Source organism: Schistosoma mansoni, chromosome 7 (assembly GCF_000237925.1).
Source record: "Schistosoma mansoni strain Puerto Rico chromosome 7, complete genome".
Taxonomy (NCBI): Eukaryota; Metazoa; Platyhelminthes; class Trematoda; order Strigeidida; family Schistosomatidae; genus Schistosoma; species Schistosoma mansoni.
This window is the reverse complement of record NC_031501.1, coordinates 8,948,548-8,971,356: the sequence shown is the minus strand read 5'-3', so window position 1 is coordinate 8,971,356 and position 22,809 is coordinate 8,948,548. Positions and strand designations below refer to the sequence as shown.

The window sequence follows — 22,809 nt, the reverse complement described above, 5'->3', positions numbered from 1 at the left end:
ATGTCAGACTCAATAGAAACCCATAATCTGGAGGATTTGTCACCAGTGGAGATAGACACTGTTATGACTACGAAATCCCGACTTCCAGAATTTGATCGTAGTGATCCTGAGTTGTGGTTTGCTCAACTAGAGCATTATTTCACGAGACACAATATCAAATCTGAAGGGATTCGCTATAGAGACTTGTGTTCTATCCTTCCTCCTTCAGTCGCCAAAGAAGTCCGTGACTTGATTTTAGATCCACCATCACCACAACCATACACCATCTTAAGACGAGAGATAATGAACCGTTTATCATTATCAGATAGTCAAAGAATCCAAAGACTTTTTCAAGGTGAAACACTAGGTGATCGGTCGCCGTCACAGTTTTTGCGTCACCTCCAAGTGTTAATGGGTGATAACACAGTGGGTGAAGCAGTCCTAAACAAGGATGGATACAAGCTCTCCCATGCTACGTCCAACACTGTTTGGATGCACAAGATCCTGAAACCTCATTATCTCATTTAGCGCGCATAGCCGATAGAATAATGGAGAGAGGTCCTCCAACTGGACCAGGCACAATAAATCACACACAAAAAGTAGAATCAGCAAAAGACCCCGTCATAGAAGGACTCATTGCGAGTGTTAAGAGTCTCACTGAGGCTGTCACCAGAATGCAAATGGGTCATAGAAACAGGAGCAGGTCACCACAACGACCACGATCCAAGTCACAAAACAGGTCACAAATGTCCAGACAACCTGGGCAGTTTTGTTGGTACCACTGGAAGTTTGGTGTCAACTCAACCAAGTGCATGCAACCATGCGCCTGGCCTAAGCATAATTCTAAGACAGCGGGAAACGAGTAACCCCTCCCCAGGTCGCGACGACTGAGGAGGGGCGCCTAAACAGTCGCTTGTTTTATGTTAGAGACAGAAACTCTGGCTTGAATTTCTTGGTGGATACTGGCGCTGCTCTTAGCATCATCCCTCAAAATAAAACTGAGATTAGTCGAGAAACATCATCAATTACGCTTCAAGCTGCAAATAAAACTAAAATTGCGACATTTGGGCAGAAAAACTTAACCCTAGATTTGGGGTTCAGGAGGCAATTCCCTTGGGTTTTCACGGTAGCCGACTTAGATCTGGCAATACTGGGGATGGACTTTCTAGAGAGATACGAATTTCTAGTTGACACCAAGAAACGGCGATTAACACTAAAAGAAACTTCGTATTACACAAAAGGCAAAGAAAGTCACATCAGCTCTCTTAACTTGATTCAAACTCCTTCAGTAACAACAGCGAAATTCCAAGATATACTCGCGGAATTTCCAAACTTAACTAAACCAAACCCACAGCCTTCTAAAGACAAACTAAAAGTAAGTCACACTATCAAAACCGAAGGTGCACCGGTTTTTGCAAAACCCAGGAGACTAGCACCAGATAAGCTCAAAATCGCTAGGGCCGAGTTTGATTATATGCTACAACTGGGTATTATCCGTCCCTCTGATAGTCAAAGGGCATCCCCTTTGCATATGGTCCCAAAGAAAAATGAAGGTGACTGGCGACCGTGCGGGGATTACAGAGCCCTCAACCGTCAAGCCGTACCAGATAGGTACCCAATACCGCATATCCAAGATTTCACGAACGGTTTACAGGGTATGAACATATTCACTAAAATTGACTTAGTCAGGGCATATCACAATATCCCAGTGGCTGATGAAGATATCCCCAAGACAGCTAATACAACACCCTTTGGCTTATTCGAGTTTGTACGCATGCCATTCGGCCTGAGAAATGCGGCACAGACATTTCAAAGATTCATAGACAATCTACTTCGAGATATGCCGTTTGCTCAGGGGTATATAGACGACTTGTTAATTGCCAGCCCCGATTTGCAATCACACGAACAGCATGTAAAAACAGTGTTAAAAAGACTGGATGAACATGGAATAAACATACATCAAAGTAAGTGTGTTTTCGGTGTTCAAACTTTAGAATTTCTCGGTCACACAATAAGCCCAGAAGGGATTAAACCGATCAAAAAAGAAGTAGACACCATTAAACAATACCCCATACCTAGTTCTCTAACACAACTGAGAAGTTTTCTAGGTCTAATTAACTTTTATCGCAGATTCATACCAGGTTGTGCACAATTAATGCAACCTTTGACAGATTCACTAAAAGGAAAACCAAAAGAATTCAAACTGTCTTCTGACGCTGTCGAAGCTATTAAACAGCTTAAAGATAAATTAGCTCAAGCAACTACGTTGATGTATCCGAATTCTCTTTCCCCACTTGCTTTGATGGTGGATGTTTCAGATAAAGCAGTAGGCGGTACCCTTAACCAACTGGTTAAAAACGCCTGGAAACCAATTGCTTTCTTCCTAAAAAGACTCGCTCCAGCAGAGACAAGGTATTCTACCTTCGGGCGAGAACTTCTTGCAATCTACCTAACCATTAAACACTTCCGACACATGTTAGAAGGCAGGGAATTTATAGTCTTTGCGGATCACAAACCACTAACGAATACACTGAAAGCGAGAGCTGATAAATACTCACCTCGAGAAGTCCGACACCTTGACTATATATCACAGTTCACAAGCGATATCCGACACGTCAAAGGTCAGGACAATCAGGCGGCAGATGCTTTATCTAGGCTAGAAATAAACGTGCTACAGCAGTCTACAGTAAACTTCGAGACGTTGAGAAACGAACAAGAGCAGGATCTAGAATTACAAAACCTGCTTAAAACAAACAATTCAAGTCTTAATTTAAAACAGTTCCCATCACCCGTCGATGGTATTCTAATCTACTGTGACACGACCAAGGCAGTGCCGCGACCTTTCGTTCCCAAAAGTATGCGAAAGTTGATATATAATAACTTTCATTCTTTGTCTCATCCTGGCGCAAAAGCTTCAACAAAACTAATCAATGCCAGATATATATGGCCGAATTTACAGAAGGATGTACACAAATGGGTTAGAGAGTGTTCAGCATGTCAACAATCAAAGATAAATCGTCACACAAATTCACCCATAGGTGTTTTCTCGCAACCAGATGCATGTTTTGCCCGTGTGCATATCGACTTGGTAGGTCCTTTACCACGTTCAAACGGTTTTAATTATCTTTTTACAAGCATAGATCGATTTACCAGATTCCCTATAGCCATCCCGATAACGGACATCACAGCGGAAACAGTAGCCAAAGTTTTCATGCAGAACTGGGTAACCATTTTTGGTACACCCATAACAATAACGACGGATAGAGGAGCGCAATTCGAATCCGAACTATTTAATAACTTGGCTAAACTTCTAGGCTCCAATAGGATACGCTGCACTGCATATCATCCTCAGGCTAATGGGATGGTAGAACGTTTTCACCGTCAGCTAAAAACCGCCCTTATATCTCACTCAAACCCCAATCAGTGGACAGAATTCCTACCGTTAGTTATGTTGAGAATACGAACATCTGTCAAAACTGACGCACAGTGTTCAGCTGCGGAACTGGTTTTCGGAACAACTCTGAGACTACCAGGTGAATTTATTAACCCTAATACTAACAGTCAAAAACTTAATTTAGAAAATTATGTAGATCAACTACGGGACCACATGTCTAAACTTAAGCCGATTAATACTCGTGAACAATCGCGCGCCGTATATATACCTAAAGACCTAAGCAATTGCACGCACGTCTGGATAAGATGTGACAAAATAAAAGCACCACTCAGTCCTCCATTTGAAGGTCCTTTCAAAGTCATCTCAAGAAAATCTAAATATTTCGTGATAGAAAAACATGGAAACATCGACACAGTAAGTATTGATAGGCTAAAGCCGGCTTATCTAGATCATGAACCACCATACGTGTTGTTAGATCGTTTAACTGACAAATCCATTACGGAATCGAAATGTAAAGATGATAAATCTTTACAAATGACTAAAACGGTTCGCTGGGCACATCCGATTAGTCAGTCAAGGATGTTGACAGTTTCGGCTGCAGGATAAAATCTAACCACGTAGCTAATCAGACCCTGCATCTACTTAAAAATAATTTTTTTTCCTCATTCCGCCTCACATACAACTCCCCAGACCTTTTACCTTGGATATATAAGTGTTATGTTAAATATTTTTTTTAAAATACTGGACACATAAGCTAGGTATTCCGAAACGATGGCTGAGGATTTTAATCAAACTCATACAACTAACACTGGCAAATACAACGAATTCAAAAAGCAACCCAGGCGAGTTTTATAATTTCTTTTTCTGGCTAATTAACTATGTTGGTTGTACTTCTTATATATCTGCATACATTTTTCTATAGTATTATTATTAATACAAACAAAGAACTTGTACTGTTCCAATATGGCACTTTGACATATCAATCCGTCCTCTTGTTATCTTTCTCTCATATCTGAGCAACTTATGGCCAACAAACGTCATATTGAAGGGGGTTTTGGTGAACAAAAACGCAGGCCCCACGCACTCGAACCTCTGTCCTCCTGAATGCTGGACCGTGTGCCTAGCCATTAGACCACATCAAACCACGGGGAAATGACTGCAATTTTTCCTTTTATCGACTAATCATTCATAATACTAATGAGTAATAGGACTTACACACTTCTGAGGTGCAAACCAATTCGTTACTTGGATGAATTGACGAAATATTGCTTCAATATATCATGCATACCTAAATCAAACCAGAAAAGGGTATTTGACACAACTGTACTTGATCCGCATACTCCACACAATTTTTTTTGCTTCTTAATCGTATATTCGTTTCCGTTTTGTGGATTACTCTGATGCACCCTTGGTTACGCACCTAGTTGTAAAAGGCGGTCATCACTGGCTCAAGGTCATGCATTTGATCGAATTTGTTAGAGAGTCCAACTTCTAGCAAGTTCACCCTTTTACATATATGCATTACAAAATAGTATTTTTTTGTTGTTGTTTTCATGGTTCTTCGTGCACAATATATCTACACTATGTTTATTTCCTTCCAGAATACCAATCCGTTCTGGAGGCCAAGCACTTACATGAACCGAACAATTATCAATTGCATTTATGTATTTCCATTTTGTATCTTATTATTTTATGCAGGCAGTGGAGCAGTTCTTCAGGTTTGCTTGATTTTCACCATTACCTTTGAAGTAGACTCTTCTTTACCTTTTACTTGAGGGCGACTCAAGAGGCAGGTGAGTAAACACCTGATAGCCGGTCTGAGCATGGAAAAATCGTACCTCACCAACATGGTGTTGGGTAGCCCGCTCGCGGCACTTCCTCAGATATTCTTATTCCACATTCTCACACCCTCTTTTGAAAGCACGCAGCAAACCGTCAGCGATAGTTGTAGAAAAGATCACATGCTACAAAATAAGATGACAAGCTAGTAAATGAAGAGACATCCATGGACTATCGTTGAAAGCGTTAGTCGTAACTGATTGTAAGTCAAACAGTGAGCGAGTTGATAATTTCGCCTTGGGATGAGAAATAGAACTAAGGTGTTTTCGATAGATAGGTTAATCGAACCGACGTTCCTACGGAAGTCGATTCTAGGGGGAAGCTAATGTAACAGCTCAGGTTGGTTGGTTAAGAGTTGACCCCAAACAACCAAGCATATGCTAAAACAGTATTGTTCAAGTATTCATTCACTTCCTTACTTTTTGTAAGTGTTATATTCCCTATTATCTTATATTGAATGTTGAGAGCCTTTGTTTGTCTGAACAGATAATCCCACGCTCCACTGTGACTGCGCGAAGATCGAAATAAAGACCTATTCACTATTTCTCTGGTTTCTTCTATCAATAGCACGAGGGTTACCTTAAGGCACGAAATATCCTCCTAGATATAATCTATTGGTTATCTTTAAAAGTACAGAGGATTATGGTCGATAAAATATATCATGATGACAACCTTAGTCAACTACTTTCATACTACAAAGATTGCAAATTTACAGTTCCAGAGGAGAAAAGCAGATGTCTTTGAACATGTTCCACGTGAGCAGTACTCTTCTTGAATTAAGGGAATATACCTTGAGCGTCCCTTCTTAGATGATGACTTAAGTGAAGAGAATAGCTTTAAGTGATTTAGAGGCCTGGCTATCTACTATTATGGAAGGAAACCCGAGGACAGAATATGTTTTGTTGGTCACAGAATGGCTGTAAAAAGAGACATGTCGAATTTCAAAAAATGCGGTCTACAGTCCCTTTCCTTCCTACATTGTGATATCGAAATCTCCAGGGAAGTATGAAACTGGATGGATCTTCACCACTATTTGCCATTTATATTCTGCATTCTTTAGTTTTAAGTGACGAAGGGTTTCTTCTGGTCGAGTCATATATCCTACCCAAGTCGTCTTGAGAAGAGAAGGCAGCAGTTAGATTTACTGTCCCATTCATGGTCTTAAGATCATTTAAGCATGACAGGGCTTTATGATCTAGGACGCCAGATAAGTCGTTAATAAACGATAAGAGGATAAGGTAACCTGGGATTAAGTCTTGTGACACTTCACCTGTCATTTGGAAACAGTCAGACAGTGTGGAGCGAACTGTGATGGATTGTAACTCCCCCATATTCAGTAATAATAACCTATTTTCGAATAAAAAGAGTTACACAAGGCATGGCTATGTTTATGTTTATTACGCACATGAAAGAAAACCGTGCTGTAAGCCAGTAACCACAGTTATAGGGTCGGTAATTAGAAAGTGTCCGTGCAAGCACTATTTCTGGAATTCAGGGGTTCATTTGAAACAGTGGTGAGCGCAATTTCACCAGCTATGGTGTTGTTCACAAAGACACACTCTTTTGTACGTTGATGAACAACTCTTATGATTAAAAGCTTTACTCAACAGTTAATTACGTCTATTCAATCTAGAGGACGCCAATGTCCTGGTACAACGTAAAACCATTCAGAACCTTCTATTGTTTTTCATGGATCTTGGTACATATAGATACAGATGACGTAAAGCTATGAAGAGGTATCTTTGAAAAAAATCTAATGATAATAATGGAGTGGTCACAAAACAGTTTACAACTCACTCTTGAGTAGCTTCAAATAATTCCTTTTTCTCATTCCAGAAGTATAGGCATCTCATTTCTAACAGCTCAATGTGATGTGACCTGATTTACTTAAAATGCCAGCTACAACTGTGGAGGATGAAAGCCGAAGGATAATCTGCACTTCACTTCACTCGAAAAGAGCTAGGTTTCTTGACTTCAAGTGTTCTTGCCATTCAATGTCTCTTTACTCATTTCCACCAGTAAGTGCTTGAATTGTTTCGCCGTTGTGAGGATTCTAGGGGGATTATACTGGTTTTTGCTCCTGCGTAGACTAAACGTTCGAGCTCGAAATGTAACTCCTGATATGGAAGAGACAGCTTGCTTTTCGGCCGTAAACAGTCACCATCATCACTTTCTGCCAGGCCTATTTCCCTGATTTTCACTATTGTCGTTGTAAATGTGCACTGTCTTGTGCATTACCGCAACTTTACGCCATATTTTCGACTGTGCCGATAAACTTCCGGTATTCGTTTAGGTGATTTGAAATGCTGTCTCAAAAACGACTTTTTTAAAACCGATCTTGCTCGCCTTGCGTGGACAGTGGATACGGTTGCTTGTAATACCGCCATCTTACTAGATAAATCAGCTAACTTCTATTGAAATGTGGTCATGCAATTGGTATCCACTCTGACATCAGCTTGTACAATGTTCAAGTTATGACCATCAGGGTACATTTCCGTAATTTTAACTCCCATATCTGCCAGGTCCTCCAGTGTAGTTGATTTGCCTGATGTGCTGGGAATCTGTCTAACATTATGAAGTAAACGTAGTAGCCACTTTTGCTTCGACATAACACCTAATTTATATAGAACGGTTAATTGCTTCATATGAATCAAGAGTTGTGAAGTTTTCCTATCCTCCGAATCGCACGCTGTTAATAGTTTCTGCAATCTTTTTTCATTAGACGTCAGTGTTCCTTGTATAACTTCTGACTTCACTTTATCTCACGGATCATGCGTCGGCGCTTGATCGATTAAACCAAAGATTTCGACAGGTGGAGAGCCTACCACATGTGCATATTTTGTTGAATGTGACCGAATTCCTGAAGCCATGAAAAAGGCTTCTATGTAGGCAAACCATATCCTTGGATTGATTATCCTATATTCAGGAAGTCTGAATCCCGAGATGGCATTGACTGTCGTTACTTTGGCTTCAGACAAATGAGGTAATTCAGTGAAGGCGTTTTGGAGAGGATCCCCAGAATCAATAATATCATCAAAAGAATACATTATATGAAGAAGCTTACGAGTATGGTAAAATAAACAGTTTAGTAAACAAAATAAACGTCAGACTCACTACATTATTGTGGTGAACCAAAAAACATCATTCCCCAAAATAGTGACGAAGTCATCACGAGAGAAAATTACTGTGTTAATTTATCAAATATAAATTATACACACAAGAAAAATATACTGAACGTTACTTAAATTGTCGGAAGTAAGCTTGGTTGAGTGTTTTTGTTCTTATAACCCACAAATATGAGTAGTAGGTAAGCCTAACTATAAGTACGATAATCTAAGATGTACACCCAGAGAAAGCATGTAATGAGGATATCACTGTGATCTGTAAACACAGACAGCAAATGCAACAGAGTCTCGCTATGGTAACAGCGGATAATTGAGAGCAAGAAGCGTACATGTGCAGCAGTGTATTTGTGAGCGATAATTGATGTGTCATGCAACGGGATATTCGAAAACGGAATGGAAGAACAAAGATCACATGTTTTTGAACAAAACTTTTACAGTCAATACCGTTAATTGTACGAAATTTGAGATTTCACGGAATGAGTGCAAATAATAGCAAAAACTAATTACAAATCAAATCTATTCGAACTATCTCGCATATCCACTTCACTGCATTATAATTTCACAATTTTTATATCAAAGTCAAACAGTTAACTACCAACTAGTGTCATAGATGATGGCCTCTACAATCCAACTGTCCTGGGATAAAATTGTTTATTTATACTAAAAAAGCGAACATGAAAATAACTGACGAATTCATTGGAACCAGTGCAGTAGAGTAACTAGACTAACATCAGTAGATGCTACGAAATACTTGTAATCATACCTCAACACAAAGACATGGGCGCAAAGGAATTAGTTGATAGACATTAGCTCATCATAATGATATTAAATATTGTAGTTCGAATTGTTTGAGTTACTACTTCTCGTTACCACCTAAAGTTGGCGCTGGGCGGATTTTCGGATTCTGCTTATTTACATATGGGTGATTCTCTGTTTCACAATTCGTCTGCGGCTCCAGATGATGAATATGATTATTTGATTAAACTTTTAGCCCTTGGTAAGTTTATGGATTTAGTTCAGCATTGTGAGGCTACTCTACTATGTTAAGAATATTAAATATAATATATGAAAACCTTATACTATGAAATTTTATACCTAGTTACATCTTGCTGAAAATTTCATGATATACAAGTAGGTAAAGCAATGACCAAATTGCATCTTCGATTTGAATATTGGTTGGTCATGTATTAGTTAACGAAGTTCATTTGGTGTTGTCAAAGTTTTCCTACGACCAGCCAATAACTCAAATAATTTTATCAGCATTATAACTGACACAATCATACAAATGGGCTACTGATTCGTTGGAATCGTTTCATGGGTCCACTTTTGATATCTTAGGGTCACGTAATTCCCATAATTTTGAGTGAATCTTAACTGTACTTGTTTAGACGTCAAACCTATAGTGTTACATTAATCTTTTGATGACATATAATATCCTTACTACTTAACCATCCAAATTGTATCACTCCATTGTTATCATTTATGAAGATTTCAAATTCCTTAGATTACACAGGTTTGTTTCTGAAATAATCGAGATTTTTGTCTACAAAATAAGATTTTTTATCCTCAGTTCTTGTCACCCATTCTGCATGACTACAACCAACACCCTATATCAATGTTTTACGAATTTCGTGTTGGTGATTTTACTAAGGAGTAGACTAGTGCCTTTTCATATCTGTACTTTCTGGATGACCACTTAAGTTGTGGAACCTTATGTAAAGGCGATTTCTTCCAGTCCTGTTTATGTCACTTGATGGTATAATTTAAACAAACTCTGAGTGATCCGATTTCTTACTGCCCAACAGAAAAGTTTTTTTTACTGTCAAAGGGTGAGCTAAGAATCCCGTAAAGCGTGAAGTTATTAGGTTACTGTCTACTGTACATGTTTCTACAACCTGTTTAATAATTCGATAACTCTTTAAAACCTTAGGTGTACAACAATAACGTGTATAGCACAGTAATTGATAGGGACACAAACATGCTGCAAGGTCAGTCGATTAAGACCATACAGGTCATATTAATGTTGTACCGGTTAAAGGATAGTTCTTATTTCTAAATACTGCAGTTAGGATTGTCTAGTGTTTCTGATTCTCGGGTTATTGGCACTTACTAAAGTCGACAGATAAGTTATGGCGTAATACGTTTTTCCGAAGAGATTGGTTTACAACTGGTATATTTTAAGGGTAGTATCTCCGTGTACATTGCGTACCTAACTGGCTAGTAATCGACAGCTTGTTGTGCCTAACTTCGGGCTCCGTTGGAAATGGAGCCATTATTTGTCTCAGTACATGTGGGGGATTTGTGGACGATTGTGGTGTCGTAGGTCTCCCATATTCCACCACTTAGTATTCACTGTTTCAGTTTTGTAATATCTGACTGGTCACCATTCGTGATTGGGATTATGAAAAGCCATGGAAGTCTTGTAAAAGAAAAACGTTTCTTAAGTCATAAATAGCTATTTTTGGCGAAACTTGACCATTCTGACTTGATTTATGTAATCGTCACTAGTAGTCTTGTAATATTAAAACTATGTTACTGAATATTCGTCAGTCGTTTTCAGGATGATAAGTGAGTGTGGTGAAGCTGTTCTCTGCTTTTGAAACGGAATATCACCTAAATGTTTCTGACCAATAGATAGAATTTTCGGTTTTATTTGTTTCCTTTTTTCACTCCACACATCTTCCAGCGTAGTCAAACAGCCTTACTTTTTATCGTAGGATCAGGGTATTTAGATCAACAGTGGGCATTGTCCATTTAGCCTTTTATTAACCGGGAAATTGTTAGTTCGCAGGTCGATTTAAAGTACCATTCCAAAAATGCACAGGAAATAATTTGAACACCTGAAAGTTCGCGCTTCTCAACAGGGCTCACATAAATGGTTAGTGACTTCGTAAAGTGATTACATGTTGGTTTCAGTCCTCTCTAGATCTCTCCAATCTAACCATATGCCAACATTGATTGTGTTTCTCTTGTCAGGTCATGTGTGACACAGTTTCAGTCCAATTTCAAAATCCTGAACTAAACACTTCAAAGGGTGGTTTAAGTTGTTTTTGAAACCCTCTAGTTGACTAAGTTTTAGTAATGAACTGTATTATTAAATTTTGTAGGTCTGTGTAAGAGTAGCACCTTTAAGTAAAAGCTTGACAAACGAACTCGTTTTGACAAAATCTGTTAGACTTCCTGAAGTTTATATCAGATTGGAGCAAGTGTTCAGACGAGTCTTTGTCAAAGTATATGACCTAGTCATAAGTTCAAGATTCAAATCCTAAACGCCATCTTTTTCCCATATCTTTATCTGTAAGCAACAACCCGATAATATAGTGACACGTTTTGTAGTATTGAGTTAATTCGTAACTACTGGTTTTTTGTCTGAAGTCTATCACGTATATATATATATATATATATATATATATATATATATATATATATATATGCCAGTGAGTTGTCTTATTTTCTCGACTAAATGGGTAGTTTGTCATACGGAGTAATAGCTTATTAGTTGTTAGACTCGACTTTCATAAGTTTGGAGGTTGAAACCTCGTGTCAACCTGCTTCGGTTTAGATAACAATGCAGCCCCCAAATGCCCTGGTACGGCCGAGAGTGGGGAGAGTCCGTTCTCCCTCTCCAAATGCTCTCATATGGTCACGCGAATATATAGCATCTGCCAGGGAAGTCTTACTGCCTTCTCGTGGCGAGGGTGTTGTTCACAAAAGTGAGAGGACGAAAAGCGAATATCCGGCGCTTTAACCGGGTTAGTGGACACGGAAAGTCCATCTAGGGGAGTTGGAAAACCCTGATTCCAAACCAATGGTGCACATGGGCTCCAGTATCCTGAAGGAACGAATGGCGTATGAACCAACTATTGGTCACCGGCTACCATGGGACTGCATCTCCTTACGATCCTCCACTGCCTTGTGGACTAGACCTTTAGGTCAAAGGCTCCGGGTGTGGCCCCCTAAGAAAACCACCTGCTTCAGTCTGGGCACCTGGGCAGTATCACAGCCCTCACACAAACCAAATGAGATTTGTGTGGCGCATATTTATCTGGTGCTTCCTTGTACCAATATTTATGTGTTTAAATAAATAAACAATGCAGTTGTATAAGTCCTTATAACAGCTTCAAGCTGAGTACATAAACGTGTGCTTGGTATGTTAGTAATAAATAGTGTAACTTATTGTACGTGTTCTTACTTTGCTTTGTTCAAAACAGGAGATAGCAATGTTGGGAAAACAAGCTTATTATATCAGTATACTGATAATATTTTCAATCCACGATTTACAACAACTGTTGGTGTAGATTTTCGTCAAAAACGTTTAGTTCGGGAAAGTCGTGATTCTGAAGGTCTTTTAGGACCTAAACAACGCTTGCATTTACAGTTATGGGATACGGCTGGACAAGAACGGTAAGTGTTTTAGATTTGACTACGGATGAAGGCTCTTTATACTATATCATGGACCAATGAGTTTACCTTCTATGCGAATTTATTTATTTATTTGAACATAAATATTGGTACAAAGGGACACTAAATACATATGCGCCACACAATAACAATGAAAATGTGAAGAGATAGAGAATGTAAGGTGTGTGTAAGAAAAAGAGAGACAAACAGAAATTAGTGTACGATAGTGAAACAGTAACAATAATGGGAGAGGCAGTTCAGTTAACAAAAATACAATCAGGAAGATTTCTTTCAGTTAAAGGAGTTACGTTCATTTTTTATCGAAGAAAGTTACAGCAGGATCACCACTGGCTTTTATTCTGAGTTATATCATAACGTCTCTAGCCACTTTGTTGCACCATTTCTAGGACCCTAACCAGGGAGTCGTGAAGAACCAACAGAAACCAGTCCTGTACAACTTTCTTTCATACCACGACACCATGTCATACACTGACCACCCCTTCGCTTTTTCCAACCAGTCCCGGCGTTGGCAAATAATGCACGATGATCCTGAGTCACTGACTGGTTGAAAGGTGAATGCTACCACCGAATGCGAATACTGAAACAGTCTTTCTATGTGAATAATTTAAAATATAAGCATGTGAGTTGCTTGTTAGCTGTGGCACTTCGTTTCGGCTTTTTCAAAATACTTCATTATGTAGTATTAATCCAGTTATGTACTTTAAGGAAAGAAAACAAATTTGAATTTGGACGTAGTTGGAACCAAAAAATGAAACATTTATTTACAGTTTCACATTTTACAGCTCATAGAACTATTAAGAACAGTGTTGCATTTACTATTGAGAACGATCTCGGTGGTTTTGTTCTCTGAAGTGGATGGTTTAATCGTGAAGCTTTTATTGTTCTCTTGCACAACATCAGCATAAACCTCAGGTAAAAGTGAAGCATTCAAAATTCTCTACATATGACACAGCTTGTCTCGTCGACCTTGGTCGGTTATTGTTAGCCTTTAACTTGTCATTGTTTGCATCTTTATTCTGTTTGTATCTCCATTCGATATGATTCTTAATCCCATATTTGTCCATGATTTTTCCGATTTTTTGAAAAATCAGATCGATTTTGACATAGACCACATGCAAAAAATTACCTGTAAATACGATTGTACAGCTTCGGAAAATAATATCATCGAAAAGAAAATTTCCATCACTGGAACTTCTTCATTCGATTTTGATGTGTTTTTTGATTAGTGATTGACCCGAGTGCCAAGCTTCTAAAATCCTTTGGTCCTTTTAGTATTTCAACATTTTCCCAGTCGAATGCATGTCTACAATTGTCCACACGGATTGATATGAGCGAAGATATATCATGGGGTTTGACTGCTAGTTGATTTTCATGCAGGCGAAGAGGAAGAGAGAGTCCGCTTCGTCTAATGTAGTGTTTCTTTCAATTGTTCAGAAGAACAGTAGAGGCTCTACGACCAAACCATTCAGCTCGGAGAGCGAAAGCCCACCAAAATCATCTACTGGAGCTGCGAATCTTCACCTTTGAGAACTGTGCACTACAGAGCAGTGGATTAGGGGCTTAGGCATTTGATTTCTCGGCCAATGGTTTGCTCATTTAAACCCTGTTTCACCTACTCACTTTGAGTATTTATATTGTATTATTTACCCTCATATAAAAAGTGTGACTTATACCGTGTATGCATCTTTATCTAGTTTCTGAGTTTCATTTATTCAGCCAACTATGCTCATTTAAGAACAGTAAATTATTGTACATTTTAGACACAAAACCCATTAAGTAACGTTGTTGCGGCTTTAAGAAAAGGTAACTTGGTAGATATTTTGTACGGTCTAGCACTGATTCGCAACATAAAATGTTATCAGCTGAAGAATCCCTAAGAGAAAACTAGTTTTTATTTATTTATTTATTTAAACACATGAATATTGGCACAAAGGAGCACCAGATACATATGCGCCACACAAATCTCATTTGATTTGTGTGAGGGCTATGATACTGCCCAGGTGCCCAAACTGAAGCAGGTGGTTTTCTTAGGAGGCTACACCCGGAGCCTTTGACCTAAAGGTCTGATCCACAAGGTAGTGGAGCATCGTGGGGAGATGCAATCCCATGGTAGCTGGTGACCAACGATTGATTCATACACCATTTGTTCCTTCAGGATACTGGAGCCCATGTACACCATTGGTTTGTAATGAGGGTTTACCGATTCCCCTAGGTGAACTTTCCGTGTCCACCAACCCGGTTAAAGCTCCGGACATTGGCTTTTCGTCCTCTCAATTTCGTAAACAACAGTAATGCTGTGAGAAGGACTTCGCTGATAGAGGCTATATACGCGTGGCCATGTGAGAGCATTTGGAGAGGGAGAACGGATTCTCCACTCTCAGCCGTACCAGGGAATTTGGGGGCTATTAGCTGAAGAATCACCAAAAGAAAACTAGTAAAAGTCACTGCACAGTTGTTTTGTTCACGACCTATAAAGTCAATCAACTAAAAAGTGAAATAATTCATTAGATAAAGATCGTACTACATAACAGATTGATTGAGGATTATGCAATCAGTCATACGCAACGCAGAATCTGGTGCGCATGTACATCGGTCCAAGTTGCCATGCCGTATTATCACAGGAAGATCAAATCTTTCAGAGAATATCCCAGAGTAGTGGAGGTAGTATCAGTAGGTAATTATTCTTATCAATATCAAACATTTTCGAGACCGAATATTGACAATTTCCACTTGGTTCATATTAACCTACCATCTATCACTGCGATTTCAGTTTCACATAAAAAGTTACAAGGTGTGCTATCTTAATTCTGATTGATCCGATCAAGGCTACCAGTGTACTTTTATCGTTAGGCCAAATTAATTGATGTTGCTGTTTATCTAAAGCTGATAGAAATTAGAATGCTATGATGATCAATCACTTAAAAATAGTAAGTTGCAAACTTGTCTACTGGACGTTTATTACTCACATGTATCAGTCACAATGTATGACCTGCTGCAAGTGTACATCGGATCAAGTTGCTGTACTCCATTAGCACAGAGAGATAAAATTGTCAGGTCATATCTTGAAGTAGCAGAGGTGGTAACAATATGAGACAACATCGACCATCGGGGGAAGTAGTGGTTGGGCATATGTAGCACTTATACCAACCACCTCAATTGATAAAGATTTGCTATCCTTACCTAGTACTCTATTCCTAACATGGTCATTTTTTACTCAGTTGTCCCAAAATACACTAGCAATGCTTCGAACACACCTGTGATCCAACACTAGTAGCCTACAAATATTCTCTATTCTTAAAAGCCATATTTTACACCCTCAAGATAAAGTAGAACGTGCAGTTGAAAAATGTGCTTATCCTTTAGTCGACGGATAGATATCTTGTCCACCCCACAAATTGACAAAATTCAATTAAGCCTTCTGAATCTGTGCTGAGATTTGGTCAGATATCAATCCATGAGGATTGATGAGACTCCCAAGATACATGAAGTGTGTGAGTGAAAATTTAATTCATTCAATACTAACCTAGTGGTTCGATAGTATAGTATTTAGAGTGGGATCTTATGGTATCGGGTTTATTATCACCCTGGGGTCTTGGGTGTACACTGCGCTAACTGACCACATAGCTAGGATAAAAAATGTCCACTATACTCTGGTTTTTGCAGTTGATATCAGTGGTACTAATGTAATTCATTTCTGTTATATTTTTCAATAAAATTCCAGTCGTTAATCAAAACATTTTTTTAAAAATCCTGTGTTATAATTACAGTTATCGAAGTTTATGCACTGTGTTTTTACGTGATGCAATGGGATTTTTATTGGTATTCGATTTGACCAATGAGAATAGTTTTAAAAATTGTCATGCTTGGATGAATTTATTATGTGATAATGCTTATTGTGATCGTCCAGATGTAGTTCTTGTTGGGAATAAATTTGATCTAACCTCTGAACGTCAAGTATCCATGTCCGCTGCTAAAGCAATGGCTTGTGATCTCAAGTTAGTGATGTTGAATATTTTTTATTTTTTCAAAAAAAAATTGCTGTTCTCAAAACTTTATAATTGTACGTAAAAGAATTGCTGTGACTGTTCGATCACTTCTGTGTTAAACAGCCTGTAATCCATTCTAATTTACTTATTTACCCAGTACAGGTCTATGTCTTGGGGTTTAGGTTATAGGTTTTTTTGTATGAGGTTTAGGGATACTGTGGTGTATACTACTTATGCTGACAGATGTTAGTAGTATATGGCATCAATTGGAAGTGAAATGCCTGCCAAAAGAAGATTGAATTACGGAGAACAGGAAGGGAAACAGAGCAATTGAGATAACAACATAATTGGAAGAATCATGAAGAATGTAAGGGACAACTGAAAGAGGATGTACAAATAATGTATCGAATGTATGGTTTTCACATTTTACCAAGGCTCTGTGTAAGTTTTTATGAAACAATCAATTGGTTTCCTCCACTGAAGTCTTCGCTCACTACAATACTGCCTGGCCAGCTAAAACGTAGGTAAATAAAGCAGTGATCCCAATATACGCAAACAATGCTATATAGACATCTGTGATCAATATGTAGAATCATAGTTAAGATTAAATCTCTCGGTGGTTGCATATACTCTGTGGACGTGTTTATATCTAGCCTGTATTTCACTTTTGAATGAATACAAATCATGTTACCAAGCACAAACTGTAGGCATTTGAAGCTGAGCTACATTTTTTGGTGTATATAAGAAGACTTGTTATATTGTTCGATTGTTCACACTGAAGTAGATAGAGCAGTGTTGGAAACTAAGACGGACTAGCTCATCGCCTTAGTGTTTATCTTATTTTATCATCTGACATTGACCTTAATAATTAATAAACATATTTTGTAAGCAACAATCTATGAATCCGTTATTCATATGCTCATATGTAGTAACAAATTTGATCAATGTTTACTATTCTGTAGTGTCTTATCGGCAGGACATAACAGTAGTATTGGTAGTCTGCAAAATTTGTTTCTTAGGAATTAGTCATTAGTTTTTACTCTATTGTGTCCCGTATTTGATTTTGTTGTTATTTAATGGAGCTACTTAACTGTTGTTAGTAATTAGCAGTCGTTTCACTGCGAATTCTAAAGTTATTTTAGTATCGATCAAGCTGTAGGTCTTATTATGCTTTTCCTCATGAATTTTAAGGCTTGACTAAGAGTATTTGCTAATGTCTGGTATTTAAATAAGGAACTGTCGTCACATTTCACATAGTTTGTGTGAATTAAAGGTTATTTTCCTTAGAACCTACCGTGTATATGTGTGTAACTTACACTAGTCGAACAATTCATCAGATAAGGGTGTCGGGGGTAAGAATCAAGAACGCAGTAGAACCTCGGAGAAATAAAACAATAATCACAAACGATTCATATAAAAAGGGTGGGCTAGATGACGTCGACATAAAGATGAATTCTTAGCTGTATCACTTAGTCTTCAACTATTTTATTCATAAGGTCTAATCAAACCTCGACGTCGTCATTTACACCTTATTATTATTATTTCAACACATAAATATTGGTACAAGGAAGCACCAGATAAATATGCGCCTCACAAATCTCATTTGGTTTGTGTGAGGGCTGTGATACTGCCCAGGTGCCCAGACTGAAGCAGGTGGTTTTCTTAGGGAGCCACACCCGGAGCCTTTGACCTGAAGGTCTAGTCCACAAGGCAGTGGAGGATCGTAAGGAGATGCAGTCTCATGGTAGCCGGTGACCAACGATTGATTCATACGCCATTTGTTCCTTCAGAATACTGGAGTCAGCCCATGTACACCATTAGTTTGTAATGAGGGTTTTCCAACTCCCCTAGATGGACTTTCCGTGTCCACCAACCCGGGTAAAGCGCCGGACATTCGCTTTCTGTCCTTTCAATTTCGTAAACAACAGTAATGCTGTAAGAAGGCAGTGAGTAGTACTTCCCTGACAGAGGCTGTATATTCGCGTGACCATATGAGAGCATTTGGAGAGGGAGAACGGACTCTCCCCACTCTCGGCCGTACCAGGGCATTTGGGGGGGCCATTCACACCTACTCAAAATAACAGTGAATAGTGGCTTGATGAACTAATGTTGTCTTACAGTTCTTCTGTCTTTTAAAGGTGCGTTTTATTTTAATCTTCGAAGAAATTCCATTACTTCATCATTTCAAAAATAGATTTTCCTGTTTGATTCTTTCTTTCAAATAAATGTTTGTTTGCTGAATTAATTCGGCTTGCTTTGTTAATGGTTATAGGCGTTTTACTCTCAATCTCTGAGTCACAAGTTCAATTTATCATCTCTGCTTTATTTAGTTTGAATTACCTTTTGGTGCTGTCTGTCAGTGATTATATACATAAAATATCACAGAACACTGCACACTGCGTATAGTGAAGCAGAAAAACGTACATAGCTCCGGAGGATTTTTAACATGACGCTAACTAGTACATTCATAGTTTACTGATCATGCTTTATAAACAGTAGAAGGGATAATAACAACTGGTGAAGTCAAAAACTAACTTATAATTAGGGTTATGTATAGAATACATCATAAACCATCATAAAAACATATACAACTTGGTTTACTCAAAAATAACTTATGTAGTCTCATAATTTATTTTCCTTGCCTCTTTCTAACACAATCCAGATCAGGAAAAAAATACTGCAGCTGTTGATCTATAGATTCCGATCACGACTAGACGAATATGATATTGGTCATTATTTAGTGATCAATCAATATAAATATCTCAGTTTTACAAGGGGTTAGTTATGACCAGAATAGTTCATTAGTAAAATCTTCGCCTATGAAACTAAGTAATATAGGTTCAAATCTCATGAGGATGCATTGTTTCCCTGATAATTCCAGATGCAGACTACCTGGTTGGGGTCTGCGTGATGGCATAGGTGTATACACTCTTTATCTTCCCCTAAACCTTAAGATTAAAATTGCTTCATAACGTCCTTCCTTCCTATACTATATCCTTATATACAATCTATCTTTTATATACTACCACCACTAAATTAACTATTTCTATGAATCCGATGTTCATCTTGTTGTGCTAACGAGGTATGACAACTTGGACCAATGCATATATGTGCTTGGTCATACGTTGTAGCTGACTGACTGACTGATAATTCAAGATATATCTTACTGACATGTGCTAACTAGCAGAAAACCTAGGTTTATAATTTCCTGTTGACTACAACTAATCAATGTACTAATGTGGTATAGCAACTCGAACTGATGTACGAAGTTTTACGTCGTGACTGATTGACAACTCATCTACTAAATAGGAAAAGACAGTATTGTATCTGTTTCTAAATTTTCTTGGAGATATCTAAATGAATGAACATTTCATGGACAAATGACTTTAACAGTTATCATGTTTAATTTTGATCTAGTTACTAATAAAATTAACTTTCATATCCATTTATTTCTTTATTTATTAAGTGTACCTTATATTGAAACAAGTGCAGCAACTGGTTATCAAGTTAATGATGCTGTGGATCGTTTATTAGATTTAGTAATGACAAGAATTGAAGCCTCAGTAACTAAAGCACGTATCCATGGTAATACAGAAGGTACAGCAAATTTGAAAAAACCTACTACTAAATCAAATTGTAATTGTTAATAATTTATGTTTATTTGAATGGATTTTGATGATGACTTATCATCATGTTCTATATGATTTCAAGTAAGTGGAACTAATGATTTTTATCTTGACTATTCTATAATTTTCATAGTTGAAATCATGAGTCATTTGAAGCTAGACCACTATGGAAAACCTGAAAACACTGGACGGCTTTTTCGTCCTATTATGGGACTCAGCAGTGAGCATCCACTATCCCGCATGCGGAATTCAAACCCAGGACCTATCAGTCTCGCGCGCGAGCGCTTAATCTCTACACCACTGAGCCAGCATTCAACAGTGTTAGTGTCTAACTTCAACCAATCCACGAAATCGAGCAACCGTCCACCACTGTGTTCAGTGAGTTACTATCTCACAACAGATCCGATTCAACTCCACTGGTCACTGCTTTTCACTAGAATTCCAGGAAATATCTCTTGAAGTCAGTCACTAATGAGCATATGATTATAGACCAGAAGGGGTTTTGGGGAGAATTTAGTATTTTCATAGTTGAAATCATGAGTGACCAGTAGAGTTCAACCAAGTCTGTTGTAGAGATATCAGTTCACTAAAGACAATTGGTGAACGGTTGCTCACAATCGTGGATTGGTTGAAGTTAGACATTAACACTGTTGGATGTCGACCGGCTCAGTGGTCTATCGGTTAAGTGCTCCAGCGCGAGACTGGTAGATCCTGGGTTCGAGTCTCGCGAGTGCGGGATCGTGGATGCACACTGCTGATGAGTCCCATAATAGGACGAAACGACCGTCCAGGTTTTCCATGATGGTCTAGCTTCAATTGACTCATGATTTCAACTATGAAAATACTAAATTCTCCACAAACCCCTTCTGATCTATTCTGTAATTAACAAGAATCCAACATACCTGGAGAGCTTTAAAAAGTTGATGGTTATGAAGATGTTTGAAAACTCTGATTGCTAACCAGTGGTGAACATTGGCTCTAAGATCCTAAGGAAGTAAATGGTATATAAACCTATCCTTAGTCACGGGGTACCACGGGACTGCATCTCTTAACTTCACTTCATTGCTTTGTTGGATTATATCTGTAGATCAAGCATTCAGGGAGTAGCTTCGTAAGAAAATCATGTACTTCTGTTTGAGCAACGGGACAGTATCTCACCTCAGACAAATTTTATGCTTTGCATTGATATTTTGGCACTTCTTTGTTAAACAGAAGCTTCAGCTGATATTATTCAAGAATTCTTATCAGATATTTTAGGTATTATGAATAGTTTTATTTTGTATTCTAGAGTACATTTCACACCATCATCATCATTATCATTGTATTACTTGCGTACAATGTGTATTTCTCACTTTTTTTCCTATATCTTCATTTCAGATTGTACTATTTCTGTTGCATCAATTTCTACTGCATAAACTTGTCCTGTCAACATCTTGTTATCCTGTTGTGTTGTATTCTCTATGTATATGTGTGTACGCTGTGCTATCTCCCCATGTTTGTGAAGATGAACTAACTGATCAACTATAGCCTAATTGTGCCAACAACATACTTTTAATTGCTTTACTCTGTTCCTATTAATGATTGTGATTCGGAGGATGGAGAAAGAGAGGGTATCCATTCGATGTGTTATTATCCAATTTATGGTAACCATAATTCTGTATGTGTTTGTTTGTGTGTGTGTGTTGTGGTCAAATTACCTCTTTCGTTTATATTGTACGACTACTCTACCAATAAACATTTCTAGAACATTGACCTCTATTATACCATGACATTTGTTTATGTACGTGACCAAGAAAAAACAGACAGAGAGAGAGCATAACCATGTCCTGTAAAATCACGATACAAGAATATCAACTCTGTGCTCATGTAATGTATTTTTGTCGCAGGACTTTTCCCTGTTGTATATGTGATATGTATGTTTACTCAATGTCGTTAGTGTATATCACAAGTATCTTTGCTTTGCTTCATTCATTCCATACATTATATGAATCTCAGTGAAAATATCTCAATAAACATTCCATTTTCAAGTATTTGTGTTACATCGAATGTATTTTGTCTTTCGTATTTTTGTTTACCTACTACTGCTACTAATACTACTTAAATAACTTTATGATTGTTATCGTGATTATCATATGTGATGTATATTTTTCTACTTAATTGAAAATTATTCACTTTGCTATTGGAAATGTTTTCACTTGGTTTCCTTTTTTGTCTTGTTTTTTTCCTTTTTGCTTTCCTCCTGGTTCTTCGGTACCCCTCCTCCTTTATGTTTGTGCTGTGTGTTATTCAATACTTGACAACTATAATTGATTCCCAATATTAGTAATTAATTGATGATTTGCTTTTTTTGTGTGCTTTCTTCTTGTTTTGTTTTGTTTTGGCTTTTCTCATGCTAATATTTCGACTGTAATATATATAAATATATTGGGTGTGTATGT

General features: G+C 37.9%; 1 protein-coding gene across 1 annotated transcript; it reads left to right on the top strand.

Moving 5' to 3' along the window:
* Smp_139340 (putative rab) lies at nucleotides 1-22,809 on the top strand (the record flags this gene model as incomplete). The annotated part of the gene is made up of 6 exons (XM_018798783.1): nucleotides 1-405; nucleotides 9,217-9,334; nucleotides 12,549-12,741; nucleotides 16,527-16,754; nucleotides 20,212-20,455; nucleotides 21,749-22,809. The coding sequence occupies 5 exons, from the start codon at nucleotides 1-3 to the stop codon at nucleotides 20,390-20,392; spliced, it is 1,125 nt and encodes a 374-aa protein (XP_018653691.1). The 3' UTR covers nucleotides 20,393-20,455; nucleotides 21,749-22,809.